The 16,807-nt window shown below is 33.7% G+C and overlaps 1 protein-coding gene and 1 pseudogene across 1 annotated transcript; one reads left to right on the top strand and one right to left on the bottom strand.

Moving 5' to 3' along the window:
- The first annotated feature begins 10,093 nt into the window (after positions 1 to 10,093).
- LOC123903023 (malate dehydrogenase, cytoplasmic) lies at positions 10,094 to 14,212 on the top strand. The gene is made up of 7 exons (XM_045952882.1): positions 10,094 to 10,300; positions 10,895 to 11,053; positions 11,191 to 11,366; positions 12,050 to 12,327; positions 12,682 to 12,817; positions 12,904 to 13,015; positions 13,818 to 14,212. The coding sequence occupies exons 1-7, from the start codon at positions 10,147 to 10,149 to the stop codon at positions 13,910 to 13,912; spliced, it is 1,110 nt and encodes a 369-aa protein (XP_045808838.1). The 5' UTR covers positions 10,094 to 10,146; the 3' UTR covers positions 13,913 to 14,212.
- A 2,383-nt stretch (positions 14,213 to 16,595) lies between these two features.
- LOC123903323 lies at positions 16,596 to 16,807 on the bottom strand (annotated as a pseudogene).

Raw genomic sequence — 16,807 nt, 5'->3', positions numbered from 1 at the left:
TATTGTACTTTTAGTCTCAATAGTAATAAAGTGTGTACTTTTTTGTTTTATAAATTGGGTGATGAGGTAAACTATTTTAAATTTTACGACCATATTTTAGGAGTTTGAATTTCGTGCTTTGAAATTATAAGATTAAGATCTTATCATATTGAACCGTTGGATATGAAGTGTGTATAGATTTTTCTTTTTTTTTAATTGAATTCAATATCTTATTTACATGATCCAAGTTGAGTTTTACTCTCTAATTAAAAAAAAAAAACAATATGTAAAGTTGGTGTAAAATGTGTATAAATTATAGAAAATATCATTGAATTTGTTACTATTTTTTTATTATTCATAGTGAATAGTTCACTTGCAAGTTCTTGTCAAACAAAAAAAAAATCAATTGCAAGAGTGGTTGATGTTTATATTATGGTATTCTTTCCAAATCACGTTGATATGTCTCTGTCCACTCAATTAGTTTCTCCAACTAACTTCAATTATTTTCCATTGTTTTTTTTAGAAATATTGATTAGCTCTGGCTTTGTCGAATCTATTAATTATTTTTTGTCCTACATAGTACTATTCATCTAAGTTTACTATATGCATGAAAAAAAAAAAAAAACTTTTTTGAAGTTTTGTTCCTCACTTGTTCCACATTCTAAGTCAACACTTATCGTGCTGATTTTTATAAATTATGTAACATTTAGGTGGCAGCAACTCATTTTTGTGCTAATGAATTCATTTATTAAAATGGTTAATAAAAATTGTGTTTTCATGTTTAACTTATATTAAAATGGTACCCATTTTCTTTGTAGAATTGGGTCTATTCCTTTTATACCTGTGGGGGCAAATCATCGAAAGGAAACAACATGGCAGCCTTTTTGGATAGTTTAGCTAAGCGTCTGGGAGTTTGGAGGAATAAGTATGTGAGTCTTGGAGATAGGGTGGTCCTATTGAACTCCGTTCTCAATTCCATACCTATTTTTTTATCTCTCTTTTATGAAAATGTCATTCAAAGTGTGGAAAATATAGTCTAAATTCAACGGAACTTCTTGTGGGGGGCGCCTAAGAGTGCTAGAAAGATTGCTTGGGTTTGCTGGGGCAAGGTGTGTAAGTCAAAGAGTGATGGAGGGTTGGGGGTCAGAGATCTTCGAGCCGTGAATTTAGCGTTGCTTGGAAAATGGAGATGGAGACTAATTTCTGGAGGAGTGAGTCTTTGGAGAGATATAATTTTAGCGAGATATGACTCTTTATATTCCTCCCCTCATCTTGGAGGGAGGCTTAGGGAACTCAGGAGGGTCTCTTGTTAGTGGAGGAACGTGTCTTTATTAGGTGATCAAGAGGATGCTACCTCAGATTGGTTTTCAAATGGGGTGGCTAAAAAGGTCGGTAATGGTCATATGACTTCCTTCTGGTTTGATCCTTGGCTAGGGGGAGCCCTGCTAAGAACTCTGTTCCAAAGGCTCTTTCTTGTTTCAGCCCAAAGTGCTTGTACGGTGGAGGATATGGGTAGTTGGGTCGAAGGTCAATGAGTTTGGGACTTGAGGTGGAGAAGAGATCTATCTATCTAGGAGCTTAATCTCTTGGAAAGTCTCCAGGAAATTCTGAACAGTTCAACAATCTCTACGGCAGATGATTCTTGGTTTTGGAAGCATGACTCAAGTGGTCTCTATTCAGTTAAGTATGTTTTTTTGACGCTTAGTAGTTCCACAATTGATGAGGTGATCTTCTCTGTAGAGGAAGTAAGACTTCTTCCAAAAGTGTGGAAAACTTAGGCCCCTTCAAAAGTGGCGGTCGTTTCTTGGCAACTTCTGTAGGATAGGTTGCTGACTCGTCAAAATCTCTGGAAGCGGGGTGTCATTGTGGATGCTAGTGCTTCTACTTGTGTGATCTGTGGATCAAGACCTGAATCAGCTGATCACTTATTCGGTTCTTGTAACCAAATTTCACAAGTTTGGTATGGTATTCTTCGGTGGTTGGGTGTGGAGTTGGTGCCCCCTCGTGGTGTTTTACGGTTTTTTGAGACTTCTTGGGCATAGGTAGGGGTAGAAAAAGATAGATTGAGGTGATTGTTAATTTGACAAACTATTGTGTGGACCATCTGGAAACTCGAAACGACATCTTATTTTCGGAAGGGACCTTTTCTGTCGAGTGTCTTGTCGATAGGGTGAAACTTTTATCTTGGAAGTGATTTTTAGGTAAAAACCCTAACTCTCCCTGTTCCTTTTACGAGTGGGGTATCCACCCTTCTTTATGCTGGAACGGGTAGAGTTTGTGTGCGTGTCGTGTTGGGTCTCAATGGGTCAGGGGGATTTGAGGCCTTCTTGTTGTTCTGTCCTACCCGTGGTTGATCCTTTGCCTCTCTCTTCCTGACGGGTGTTCTTCTCATGGTGGTGCACTCAAGGGGTTCTAGTTTGTTGATAGTGTGCCTCCTAGTTTCTTAGTACTTTTATTTATGTTTTCTTGTGTTAGAGATTCTTTTGTTCTGATGGATTGTACTTCTTGTACCAATTTTACTAACAATGAATTGGTCCAACCGGTAAATGTTTTTGTCATTTTAAGTATGTGCTCAAGGGAAGAACTCATATTGTGTGGCCTACAAGTTTTTCGAAGAAGATTGGATATCGCTAACAACACGTCGTACCAATATATATCCTTAAAATAAATACTTAATCATTGTCAAATATATATATATAAATTTAAGAATACTTAAATTTACTTCAAATTTTAATGAAAAATATGGAAAGATTGACCTTGGTTCGGAGTCAGAGTTTGGGTCTCGGTGATCTTGGTTGATTTTTCTTTTTTTGATGAAGTGCTCTTGGTTGATTGATGGTATACTTGTTGTCTATTTTTTTCAATTGCAACAAATTCTTTCTTCCTTTCGTGGGGGTTGAACGTTGTTTTAGAGGTGTGAGGTGTTTTGGTTGTGGTGGCTCCTATTTTATGCACACGTTTTTTTTTCTTGATTTTTCTTGTTTTTGTTGGTTTAAATGTGATATTTTTCTTTATTTTTTGGTCATGGGGTTAATATTTATCCCTTTTTAAGTATAAAAACTTATTTAACTTTCTTTTATTTCCAATCTCTAATCTTTTCAATTCATTAAGATTTAGTGTTTTCTAAGGTGAATTCAATAACCCTAGAATTATTATACTAAGAGAAAACTCATTTGTTCTCTCTCTAAAATCCTAAGCCCTTTTGTTGGCAGAAAATCTTAATTGAATTCCTTACATCTTAATATAATTCGGGGAAAACCAAATCTTAACAAATGAACGAAGCAGAGAACCACTCAATCGCAAACCATCCACCACTGCAAAACTGGCGGCGATTCTTAAGAACACCGATGCTCAGCTTATCCCTTTTTGGAAATCAATGCATTCAATCGTACATAAATATACATTCCTCCAAGAAAAAGGAGTTTTATACACACAACACAACACTTTATTACAAAAACAAATAAGAGAAATATACCATCTAACTTTGACTGTGATATCTATGAATCCTTCTTAATCTTCTAGTTCTGGTGATTCAATTAATGATGACTTGTTTGATATGTGAAATCTTGTGCCAATCCTTTCCTACTTTTGGATGATATCTTCTGCATAATTCATCGCAAGCACCAATATACAAATATTCAAGGTTTTTGAGTTGATGCATGTCATCGGGGAGCGAAAGCAATTTCGGACAATCAGCAATGTGAATTGTTTTTAGACATATTAGAGTTGACAGCCACTCAGGAAGCTCTTCTAGATTGTAACAACCTACAATTATCAATGTATGTAATGTGGTCACACATCCTTGCAATTGCAACCATTGAGGAAAACTCACTAGTTGAGGTAAATATCCTAGACTTAGAAACTTCAGTTTTAAATTGGAGATGTTACTGTCATGGTCCAACGAAAATTTCACCGTTTTGCTATTATAAATAAACAAATCTCTAAGTTTTGAATAGCATGAAATGGCAAAGATTTTAGATTCCCACAAAAATCAACACTCAACAATTTAAGATTCGGAAGTTGTATGCCTTCAAACAATGACTCCAAATATAAGTTCTAGAGAAGCCAAAATTAAGCCTATCAGCAGCAACCTTATTGAATCTCTCTTTAATATCTTTGATTTTATGAGCCATTTTAAGGCGATAAACAAGAGGATTAGAACTTGAGCAGTAACGACGTACCTTTCTTCCAATGCTACCTGAAGTGCTGACAACATGCTTTCTTAATGCCTCACACTCAAAATCGTCGATTACATCTTCAGCATCGTTGAAGACGCGCTTGATCTGTCTCAGAACAGTCACTTTCGTCCCTGAAAGTGTCACTCGCTATCATAGTAGTCCCTGAATCAGCAAATAACATTTTATAGTCCTTGATTCCTACTTCCGTTAGTCAAAATGGTCCAAAACGTTAAATTGGTGTTAACTCCGCTGATGTGTCCATTTTTTCTGCCACATCATATGCTTGTTGGCATGTCCACATGGTGAGGGACTAAAATGATCATTTTAACATTCTCAAATCTTTTAGGAACAAGTCAACAAACTCAAATCTTCATCTTCTTTATTCACTCTCTCTTTAACTTTCTTCTTTAAAACATTAAAGATTGCTCTGAACACCCAAAAGTAGAGGAAACAACATATGAAGATGAACTCAATGGATGCAAATATGGGTGAAAGATGAAACGAGTTTATGGGTTTCCAACTTTAATAAGTTGTATTGTTGTTGAGAGTAAAGAGTATTCATCCACCTATCTGTGCAATTGTGCTAGCAGAAAAAAATCCACAACAAAAAAGCAATTTTTCTCAAACCCCACATCTGAAAAATTCATTCACCCAACACACTACAAATTAGTGTAAAACTCTTCAAAATAATTTTATTTTTATGGAATTTACAACAGAAAAGTAAACCCAAAAATACCAACAACACAAACACTACAATGACGAATACCATGAAAAAATTGAAGAACTATTACATGCACTTTGTGAAGCATGCTATGTTTAAGAGATTTGAGAATGTTAAGATGATTTGTTGAGAGGTGATTAGTAGAATAAAACTTGACTTTGAGAAGTGATTTAGTTTTATTTTTGGTGTGTTTTTTTTGGATAACTAGTCTTAGATTGTGTTTTGTAAGTAAGATGATTGATGGTAATCTTGGAATGGAGGAAGAAGATGAAAAATTAACTTTGTTCTTCTTTTCAAGATGAAAGAGGTTTTGTTATCATTTTAGTCACTGGCCATGTGGACATTCCAATTAGCATATGATGTGGCAGAAAAAATGAACACATCATTAGAGTTAACACCAATTTAACGTTTTGGACTATTTTGACTAATGGAAGTACGAATCAGGGACTATAAAATGTTTTTTTGTTGATTCAGGGATTACTATGATAGCGAGTGGCACTTTCAGGGACGAAAATAGCTGTTTACTCGCCATTCACGGAGCTGATGATTCTGCCGCTGCTTTGGTTCGGCATCCAGGAGCACAGCTTTGATGAGCGACGCAGTATTTTTTATATCTCGCAGATGGTCATAGACGCCAAGGGCAAAAGATGCTTCTTCAACAGCACGAAAAGCAACCTTACCGATGAATGACTCAGCGAGACTGAACATGAGTGATTCGGCCATGGAAACTGGTTTTCTTACGGGACTGGAAAGAGGAAAAAGGGAAAGAAAAAGAAATAAGGTTCTAAAATTCAATTGCAAATCAATATTGAGAATAAGGTTTTATAAATTTCGATTGCAAATCACTATGGAGAATACTTAAGAACTGGAAAGAAGAATAAGAGAAAGGAAAAGCAATAAGATTCTATAATTGCAAATCAATATTGAGAAAGGAATAAGATTCTATAATGAGAAAAAGAGGAAAAGCAATAAGATTCTATAATTGCAAATCACTACTGAGAATGTGGAATACTGAGAATGATGCATTTAACTTATTTAGGCCAAATGTATTTTCTTGTTGGATTAATAATAAATGGTTGATTGAACTCACAAGATTGCCATTCACATTCACATATACATATAGAATATTTCAATCCAGTCAAAATAAAACTACCCTTTGGAAAACAACACCTTCTACTTCTCTATGATGGATTGTTATTCTCTTCATAATTGATTGAATTTGAGCTAAGCAACAAGAGACTCTATCAAAACTCAATGATCTTGTAACAGTATGGATTATTGGTCTTTAAGGAAACTCCAAGGTCCTGATCCAGTACCAATCCTGCAAATAAAACTTCATAAATAAATGTGTGAAAGATATTGAGAAAACTCAGTTACTTGAGAAGCAAGTTAACTGAGTTTCACCTATGAGCTGGAGCTTGTAACTGCCAAAACAGTTTTATCTTTGTTAGTTTTGTTAGTTACTAGTTAGTTTTGAGTTAGTTCATTGTGTATAAGAACCAACACTATGCATTGTAATGAATCAGTTGTGTGAAATGCAATTTTCTGCTCTGAGGCTCAACTTGTGCCTATTCTCTGTTTTCTCTTCTTCCTTCACACACTCTCATTTCTCATTCATGGAGTTTCAGCTATGTTTTCACATGGTATCAGGCCTCTTATGCGGTACCATTGCTGATTCTTCCATTTTTTTCTTTCGATCCTTTCTCTTTCACTCTTTCCGCTGCTATTTCCTTTGTTTCTTGGTTCATTCTTTGAACAATTAGTTTCTTGGTTCATTCTTTGAACACTGTTCTTGGTTTCTCTCTCAATCTTCATCTTCAATAATGTCTGATAGTAGTTCTGCTAGTATCAATGGTGGCCATACAGGTTCTCAATTGAAGGGTTATCAAAATGACACATTGAATCCATACTTCATGCACCCAAATGAGAATCCTGGTAATGTTCTTGTCACTCCTCTTCTCTTGGGCTCCAATTGTGGCTCATGGTCGCGTTCCATGACTGTGGCATTGCGTTCACAAATTATCATAATACGATTTATTTTTATTTTTTAAAACACAGACCATAATACAATGTTTTGACATCATCCAACATTCTTTCTCTTTCATAATTTCTTCTTGCAAGTGTTTATCAATTGTCTAGTTTTAATACAATCTTATTCTCAATTCATTCCAACTATTCACATTAGTTACTAGAAGAAATTAGACAATTTTAATCCAACATTTGTTCTCTTTCATAATTCAATTCATATTTGGCACTATTTTCATGTTGTGTGAGTCTTTGACTAATATGTTTCCAATCACTTAAGCTCTCACATGCCAGCAAACTCAAGTTACTAGAAGTAGAAGATTTAAATAATTTATAACAAAGACAGTATACTTTGTCAACATATTTGCAATAAACTAACCATTTTTTATCACTAATCTCACCATTGCTAACTGTTCTTGAATAATTTGCATATAAGAAGAAATGCCTAAGATATTTAGTCATTAAGATTTCTTTAGTAGGTCTCTTTTCAACTAAAACATCCTTTGATTTGTTATCAAGATTGTCCCAATTTTTTTTATCATAAATATCAAAATGAGGAGTTTCTTTTTCATAATCATCACCAGGATTTTCAATATTAGATGCATTTGACACATCATTAGGGACACATAAATTATCTTCAATTTCCTCATTTTCATCATCCAAAATTTTTAAGTTTTTGTATGGCTCACTTAATAGTAAAATCTAGAGGTGAAAACACTTGCTGGGAGCATACATAAATAAAAAATATCATTAGTGCTGAAAGCTATGGTCATGTTTAGGCCTCCTAATGCAATTTGCTATATAAACCCCCACATAAAACATGTTTTACTATATACACCTCCCCCCTAAAAGGCACTTCTTTAATGGTGAGGAAGTGGAAAGTCGATGCCAATTAATTAGTTGGTTCTCAGCCAAAAGTCAAAGAAAGTCGTCACTAAAAGTTGATGAATTACAAAGTCAAGTTTTAGTATCAACTAACTGGCCACGACCGTGTGGGTGCCAGGCGAATAGACGGTACGAGTTCAAAACACTGCCACGACCCATGTTGGATTGACCACAGTCGTGGTAGACTCGGCAGACACAAATTAAATAATAGTTTTTTACTTTTAATTTCACCTTTAAATGTCTATTATTAACACTGCCCTAACCATTAAGAAGCACACAATTTAGTAATGGAATCCATAAGAATATTATATTGTTTAGATTTAGATGTGTAAGCATCATTATAAATAAAATGGATAAAACGACCTAAATCAATTTAGATGTTTAAGCATCATTATGAATTTAGATGTTTTTTCATTCTAATTTCTGTTAAAATAAGAGCTTAAAATTTATAAACATTAAAACATATCAAGATAATTATAAATTATTTTTGTGTGACTAAAATAGGATAATTTGTAAATTCAATAACTGTAATTTTTTTTTACCAAAAAAAAAAAGAACTAATATTAAATTTAACCTTAAAAAAAAACAAAATAAAATTTGTAAATTTCTTTCACGAAAATCTTAAACGAATAATTATACTCAAGTAATTAATGAGCTATTTCTAAAAGCGATTTCTAAAAAAAAATCATTTTTTTTTGTCAAGTAGGCTAATGAGTATAAATTATGTTAAAAAATTTCACATCAATTACAACATGGTCTGAATGTTTGTTTATAAAGTGAGGACAATTCTCACCTTACAACGGGATTTGGTTCGAGCCCTATTTCTTTCATCTCTTTCGTATAAAATGCAATATTCCTATCAATCGAGCTAAATTTACGAAGAAAAAAAAGAAGTCAAATTCTATTATCGATAAGAACAATTTTTTAGTCAAAAAAGAAAAAAAATTTATCAAATTTTCCGTCCAACCTTATATTACTATATATCCCTTTTATGCATGAGTTAATATTAATAGAGTTTGATTAGGGAAAATGCTAGTTTCAGCGAACTGATTTCCACGAATGTACAGCGAATGAGTTGGCAAATCTATATCGGACCCACTCACATTTATTTATTCATTTTAATTAATTCAATTTATCTCTTCTCTCTTATCCTTTTTCATCTCTTCCAAGTTCCACCGCCAACAACAAGTTCCTTCTCCTCTCTGAAATTTGCTCTTATTCTTCTTCCAAATTAAACTTGCTCTCTAAAATTTGCTAACAAAATCTAAGGGAATTACAATATAATCATAAGATATGCATAAAAGGCTAAGAGAATTACGGTATAATAAATAGGCATAAGATATGCCAACAAAATACAAGATACAAGATTAGAGAGAATATCCCCACCGTCAAAACAAGAGAATTGAAACTCTCAATCACTCAAAGAATACATCAGAACATGTTAAAGCAACGAGGACAGGGAAAAATAGTATCATGCCTAATTGACGCCAAACAGCAGACAACAAGCAGAAACAACAGATTGATCACACAAAAAGACACAATTCGGACCAGAGCTTCATTGGACCTAGGACTACCCCCGGAGTTCTAAAATTGTGCAGAAATTTTTTCCAGACCCCATGCCAAGCTTAAACCCGCAACTAAACGGCTCCGATTCTTGAATACTAGAGCCACAGAGGTATAACCGCATATGCTTAAACGGTGGTCTTGTTAATCCTATCCTATAAAGTATATATGTTTGTTTTAGGTTATAGAGGAACAGTTAGCGCTCTTATGCGGCAAATCGGCACACACGATACAATTTTTTTTTTTTTTAGTAAATTAAAAATGGTGGGACCACAGCAGTTCGTGGAATTCACGAAGGTTTCCTTCGCTGTATATAGCAGTGCTGTTTAATTAGAATACCTTTCAAGAGTAAACCTGTTTACACGGTCAACCAATTGAAATCATTCATTTAGACACATTATTTTTGTGTTAAAAATAGAAAAAGTATTAAATCAAATCTTTCCTAATAGGTAGTAATTAATTTCTTCCCAAATTTATTTCGTCCCAATTTGATTGACACAGTTGACTGTTTCACGCATGCTGATGCATAACTTTGACGATCAATATTTTTAATTGTATAATAGTAAAAATTATAAAAATTTGATATTTTGAAAATACTCGTCGAGACGAATCAAACACCTTATATGCTAATATTTATTTATTTTTATTAGTAGAAAAATAAGATCCAAACAACATGTGTGAATAGTGAACAACAGTGACTGTGTTAATCAAATTGAGACGGAGGGAGTACCTTAAACGCAACAAAGCATTGTCGTTTAATCTCGTCACAAGCGTGGCAACACTGTCGCCGCATAAATGCACAGTCCACACACAACACAACACAACACAACACTAACCTCACTCTCTCTCTCAAACAAAAACTGCTCTTCGTCTCTTCAATCTTCAATTCCTTCCATTTCTTCCAAAATGGCCAAAGACCCAGTTCGTGTTCTCGTCACTGGTGCTGCAGGTATGCCTTTCATCACCACAATCTATTCTCTATTTTATGCTAGATCTATGATCTCACCATGTTTTGTCTAATGATTTTGAATAATGGGTTCGTTTTAAAATGTTGTCTTTGTTTTGTTAGATCTTGATCTACTAAAGGGTTCAGATCCGATCATGTGATTATTGATTGACAATTTTTGTGTTTGTTTATTGTGATACGATGTTGTTGATGTATAATTTGTTTATGAATTAGTATCTATTTTTGATGATCGGGTTTGGATTCTTATGTAACAGTTAATTGATCTATCTATGAAGTTTTGTAAATTTTTGTAAGTATGTGTAATTCATCAAAATTTTACAACCCCTTTTGTTAAGAGGGGGTTTTATAGTATGTGTAGTGAATTTAATGTGTGATCATTTGTGATGTTGGCTGCATAAGAAATTTGCATGTCATAATTGGAAGATCTCAAACCTTCGGATTTTAATCTATGGTTTTTTTATATTTGATTTATTTATCAAGCTTCAATCTAGACTGTCCAATTTTAATCGAAGTCCTCCAATGTCCTAACTGGAATCCGGGTTGTCGTAAATTGATATAATGTTATGTTAATTGCAGGGCAAATTGGTTATGCACTTGTCCCTATGATCGCTAGGGGAGTGATGCTCGGTCCTGATCAACCTGTGATCCTTCACATGCTTGATATTCCACCAGCTGCTGAGTCATTGAATGGAGTTAAAATGGAGTTGGTGGATGCTGCATTTCCACTTCTTAAAGGTTTAATAACTTACCCTCTTTGTTACATGTTTCATAAACATTATGGATTGAAATCTTAGACTTGATATCGTTTTATTTAAATTGCCTGTATGTATGATGAATAGGAGATTGAAGTCATGTGGAATTATTTGTTTCAGGTGTTGTTGCTACAACTGATGTTGTGGAGGCATGCACTGGAGTCAATATTGCCGTCATGGTTGGTGGATTCCCAAGAAAAGAAGGTATGGAGAGGAAGGATGTTATGTCTAAGAATGTATCTATTTACAAGTCCCAGGCTTCTGCCCTTGAAAAGCATGCTGCTGCCAACTGCAAGGTAATCTCTTCCATCATAAATAAACTCATGCTTCTATGCGATGATACAAAATTAGACCGTCAACGACTGGTATTAAGTGAAAGAAAAAAAATCATATGTAAATTCTATATTACCAAATGTTTAAAAAAAAATCATATCCTAATTTAAAAATCCATACCATATTTTAATATGCATTCACAAATTGATTTTTAACTTCGTGACTCTAATATAGAATATCCTTTGTAATGCTCAGCCATTCTAACCATATACCAAAAGTAATGTGGTTGAGCTAGTATTATCACTGAATTGGGCATGTCAAACCGGTTTTTACCTATGCAACATTATTATATTCAGGTCGATTATGTGACTGGCTCTTCATCAGACTTGTCAAACCAGTCATCTGACCCTTTCTATAACACTGTTTTTATGTAAAAATATGTAATTGTATTTGTTACTGTATTTTTCCCCGTTTTTCTGTTTACGATGAATGTGTTGTTATTTTTCTTAGGACATGGTTTTGTCTATTGATTTAAAATAATTAGTTTATTGGTTTTTTGTGAGTCTATTGTAGAATATTATGGCACTGTTTGTGATTTCTTCATCGCCAAGGAATCTAACTATATTCATGAAATGAGTACATATTGTTTAATACTTGTATGTGTTTTCTTCGGAATATTTACAGAAGGCTTTGCAATATCTTGCAGGTTCTGGTTGTTGCTAACCCAGCAAACACCAATGCATTGATCTTGAAGGAATACGCTCCATCTATTCCAGAGAAAAACATTTCTGCTTTGACCAGACTTGATCACAACAGGGCATTGGGCCAAATTTCTGAAAGATTGAATGTTCAAGTTTCTGATGTTAAGAATGTCATAATCTGGGGTAATCATTCATCAACTCAGTATCCTGATGTCAACCATGCAACTGTTAACACCCCTGCCGGGGAGAAGCCTGTCCGTGAACTTGTCTCTGACGATGCCTGGTATGTCACAAATGCTCTAAACTTGCTCCATCCGTTCCTTTCTAGTCGTTATTTAATGTTATTTACACGTAACAAGAAAACCAATAAATTTTGTTACTTTCGATGAAGTTCTGATTTTTCCCCTATAATACACTTAATTTATTTATTATCTCTCAAAAATAAATAGTTAAGGGTATTATTGACAAAACAATAGTTAATGTTGCATTCAATTTTGAAAACGACAAGTAAATACTAAACAATTTTTTTCTACAAAAGCGATTGTTAAAACGGAAAGAGCATAATCTTAGCAAGTTCTTTCTTCAAAACATTTGTGTCTATTGAACTGAACCATTGTTGCAACTTTTAATTATCTAGGTTGAATGGAGAATTCATATCTACCGTTCAACAACGTGGTGCTGCAATTATAAAGGCGAGAAAGCTTTCAAGTGCACTATCTGCTGCTAGCGCTGCTTGCGACCACATTCGCGATTGGGTTCTTGGAACTCCCCAGGTTGGCTACATTTTGTTCGTTCTTTATTTTTGATTCTGTGTATGTGCTTCCAGATCAACTTATTTTCTTTCCCATTGTAATATTAGGGCACCTTTGTTTCAATGGGAGTGTACTCTGATGGTTCTTACAATGTACCAGCTGGACTCATCTATTCATTCCCTGTCACCACTTCTAACGGGGAATGGAAAATTGTTCAAGGTAAGTCTCGATCACTTTATGGCATATTGATGGTTTTTACCTCATAACTAGCAAAATACTCGTGCATGCACACTTCGTAGAAAAAAAGGCCTTTTTTTGTGTTTTCAAACCATAACATTGATCACCATTGTAGGTGTTAATACACCCTCATGCTTAAGTTAGTTTTTGTTCTTTGCTAATCCTTTTTGTATTTTCATTTTCAACAAAAGTTCGATATACCCTCATGCTTAATTTGTCAGTTTTGTCCTTTGTTATATCCTTTTTATACTTTCAACTAGTGGGCCAGACAGGTGCGTTCCGCGCCTGCCTGTGTCTAACTTATGTCCAAAAAAAACGACATGTCTTAAATAAGGGTATTGTTGATATTATGAAAAGTCGACACCAAAAATATTTGTATCCTCTTTATATATAAGTATAGATGTATTATTAAGTTGGTAACCGTTCATGTATAGGCAACCCATTTGCCACTTATTAACATTTTTATGATTTGAATTTTTATTTTATTTTTTAAAATAACCCGTTAGTTAATGGAAGTTGTGAAACTAAGTCAAGGGTAAAATAGGTATATTGAAAAATCCATCCCAAACTCACCTTTCCTTTTTATATATTGTTATAGATAAAAGTGCTACTGAAACAAAACTTAATTTAACAATCGTGTTGTAAAAAAGTTTTATATTGTAAACAAATTACAACCAATCATGTGATTTTAGAAGTAGTTATAATTAACTTACGGAATAAAGAACTATAGCTCTAATTGGATGAATGCATTTGATCTGACATGAATTCTGCAATTTTTCACCAGGACTTTCAATTGACGAGTTCTCAAGGAAGAAGTTGGACTTGACAGCTGAAGAGTTGTCCGAGGAAAAGACTTTGGCATACTCTTGCCTCTCTTAGGCTGCTTTCTTTTGTGTCTATAGAAGTAGTAGCTTCAGTTTTGAATAATGCTCCTTCTAGTTATAACAGATGAACTATGTGTGTCTCTTCTTTGGAATTACTTGTATTGCAAGTCACGGTTTTTAGCCATGGTGGTGATACAAGAATTTTGATGTGTGTTGTGACTGCACACGTGTGCAACCACATACATCTAATCCTTGTGATGTATTATGGAATTGTATTGCAAAATAAGGCCATCATGAATTGTTCATCATGAAGTTAGAGAACTTTTTATAAAAAGGCTAGAGTTCATTTTTCATAGTTTATCATTATTACTCAACAGTTATGTGAGTATTTATTTGTTTTAGATTCTACTATGCATGGTAGCTGAAATCTTGATTTAAAACGTAAAAGCGAGTGATTCTCTATGGTTTCAGGAGTGCTGGACGAATCAGATCCAACACCTTTGTTTTTAAAAAACCTTTTTGGGTAGACCCGGGCGTGGATTGCCTGCATTGAAATATCCCAGTTAACTGTTATGATCAATCTTTGGCTGTAGATTTGTAATCCAATGGTTCCAATTATGCAGCACACATCTCAGTAATTTCACATAGTTTGATATCTTGACCGTTTATGTCAGATCGGATAGTTTTTAGATCAATTATTTTGTTGACGCAGTAACTGCAAGGAATCTCAATCCACCAATCTAGGTAGACCCCTGGTGCTCTTTTTTGTGATCAAAACCCTTTGCTGTTTTTGCTACTAAGTTCTAACCCTTTGATGGATGTGATGTTAGTGGCTGAAGACATCTCTTGAATAGTGTTTTTTTAATTACAATCTCTTGAATAGTGTTAAGGACATGAGTACTATTCATTTCACCTAAACCCTACTTTTAACACGGGTTTGCGCTTTGAAGTGACGAGGTCACAGAGAGGGAAGGGAGTAGGGCTCTGAAAGGTTTTCTCTCCCTTAAAAGGTGACCAACTTTCAATACTATTACGTTACGCTGCCATTTTTCCAATATCATTGAATAGCATGGCCTGCCTGGGGCTGCTTCAGTCTTTTAGGGCTATTTAGCTACAATTTCAACTGCAGCTAAATGATATCGTTTTGTAAGATTAAGGGTTTCTTTGGGAGTTTAAGAGAGGAGGGTAGGGGACTTGGAAAAATAAGGAAGAATGAAGTGGAAGATATGAAGAACTTTGGGAGGGAGGCTTTAGAGGTTTATTTTTGTTCACGATATAAAAATTTCATATTGTGGGAAATTAAAAACTATATTGGAGTAGAATTTTGAAAGGTTTTGAAGGACTTGTAAATTCACTAAATTCAATCAATGTCATAATAATAGTCTAAATATTTAAAAACATATCTTTTATATTATAAGCTTGTATACACAAGCAAACTCTAAACCCTAATTTGTTTTCCCTGATTTCCCTCCATTTTATCTTGCAATTTTTATTAAAAAATAATACAATTTTGTCTTGACTATGATTCGAACCCGCAACCCTTCAGTGCAAGTCAATATTTCCAACCATTATGACAAGTATATCAATTGTGATTAAAATTATGTGCAATAATTGATAAGCACCATCAATTTTAAAAGTATATCATATCAAAATTATTGTTGACTATATTATTCATCACGAAATATTTTTATGTCTTTCCTGATCAATGATTTTTTTTCTACCGGATCATAAATTTAGAGAATAATTATCATATGAGATTTGGAAAGTTATTATCACGTGTAATTTAGAAACTTATTATCAAACTCAATTCTGCTAAATCAATTTTTTTTGCAATACAACCAAACACAACCATAGTTATGTCACTAATCGCATTCATTATTTTGATTTTAACATTGCAGATTTAATATTAACCGATGATCAATTGATACAATATGCACTAGCAGACCAATTGTGATTTAAATTATATCCACAAAGTGTTAAGCTCCATCAACTTTCATAGGAAAGATTTCATACGACAATTAAGCACCATCAATTTTCATTGCACAATTTAAATAATTAAAAACCGATAATTTCTTATATTATAAGCTTGCTAACATAAGCTAACCCTAAACCAAATTTTTTCCCCTCTCATTTTTTTTTTTTTTTTATTGCAACTTTATATTAAAAAAAATACGGATTTGTCATCGAACCTGCATCCCTTACTTACAATAAAACCTTTCAACCGCTAAAACATGTGCTTCAATTATGAAAGAATTTAGGAATACTAATATGTTAACCCTGGTTTCAATAAATTTGAACGGCGGAATTAATCACAATTTTTTATTTATTTATGGATGTCTACTTAAGTTTATGTTCTTGATTATGTCTTTAATTTTTTTTAACCTTTAATTATCATCAATTTTTTAACCTTTAGTTATCACCAATTTTTTTTTAATAAGTAAACAAAACGAAGGGGTTCCAAAATTATTTAAAAAATATATAAAATATGAAATAAGCACATAAACAAATATAGAATAATTAGTCCATGAAATTCCCTATACTACTCTTATTGAAAATGCTCTTAGAATTTTTGTATTTTATTTTTTATTTTACATATTACACCTAATTAGACCCATGCACCGCATGGGTCAAAGTTCTAGTTAATCATAATCATTACAAAAACGCGAAACATTTCTCTACTTCATTATCCCTTTTTAATCTTGCTCAACCTATTTATCTTTCTTTTCTTCTTTTCTTTAGGTGGGTGTGCCGGCCAATGCAATAGTGCAACATATCGGTGACACTCGAGAAGCCTAGTAGCATGCTTCTGTAGTGGCCCCTACCCCTCAAAAAAATAATTTAATATCGTGTGATCCGATGAGCCCCATATCATATATTAAACTGATAAGAATAAATACTACACTTGATTAATATCGTGTGACCCAATGAGCCACATATCAAAAATAAGTAT

The sequence above is a fragment of the Trifolium pratense genome, linkage group LG1 (genome assembly GCF_020283565.1).
Source record: "Trifolium pratense cultivar HEN17-A07 linkage group LG1, ARS_RC_1.1, whole genome shotgun sequence".
In the NCBI taxonomy this organism is placed as follows: Eukaryota; Viridiplantae; Streptophyta; class Magnoliopsida; order Fabales; family Fabaceae; genus Trifolium; species Trifolium pratense.
This window is presented reverse-complemented; position numbering and strand designations above follow the sequence as displayed.

Excerpts from the sequence above, each read along its gene's own strand:
- LOC123903023 (XM_045952882.1), top strand. The coding sequence starts at position 10,147 with ATGCACAGTCCACACACAACACAACACAACACAACACTAACCTCACTC. Across the intron at positions 11,367-12,049 it reads ATGCTGCTGCCAACTGCAAG|GTTCTGGTTGTTGCTAACCC; the intron begins GTAATCTCTTCC and ends AATATCTTGCAG. Across the intron at positions 12,328-12,681 it reads CTTGTCTCTGACGATGCCTG|GTTGAATGGAGAATTCATAT; the intron begins GTATGTCACAAA and ends TTAATTATCTAG.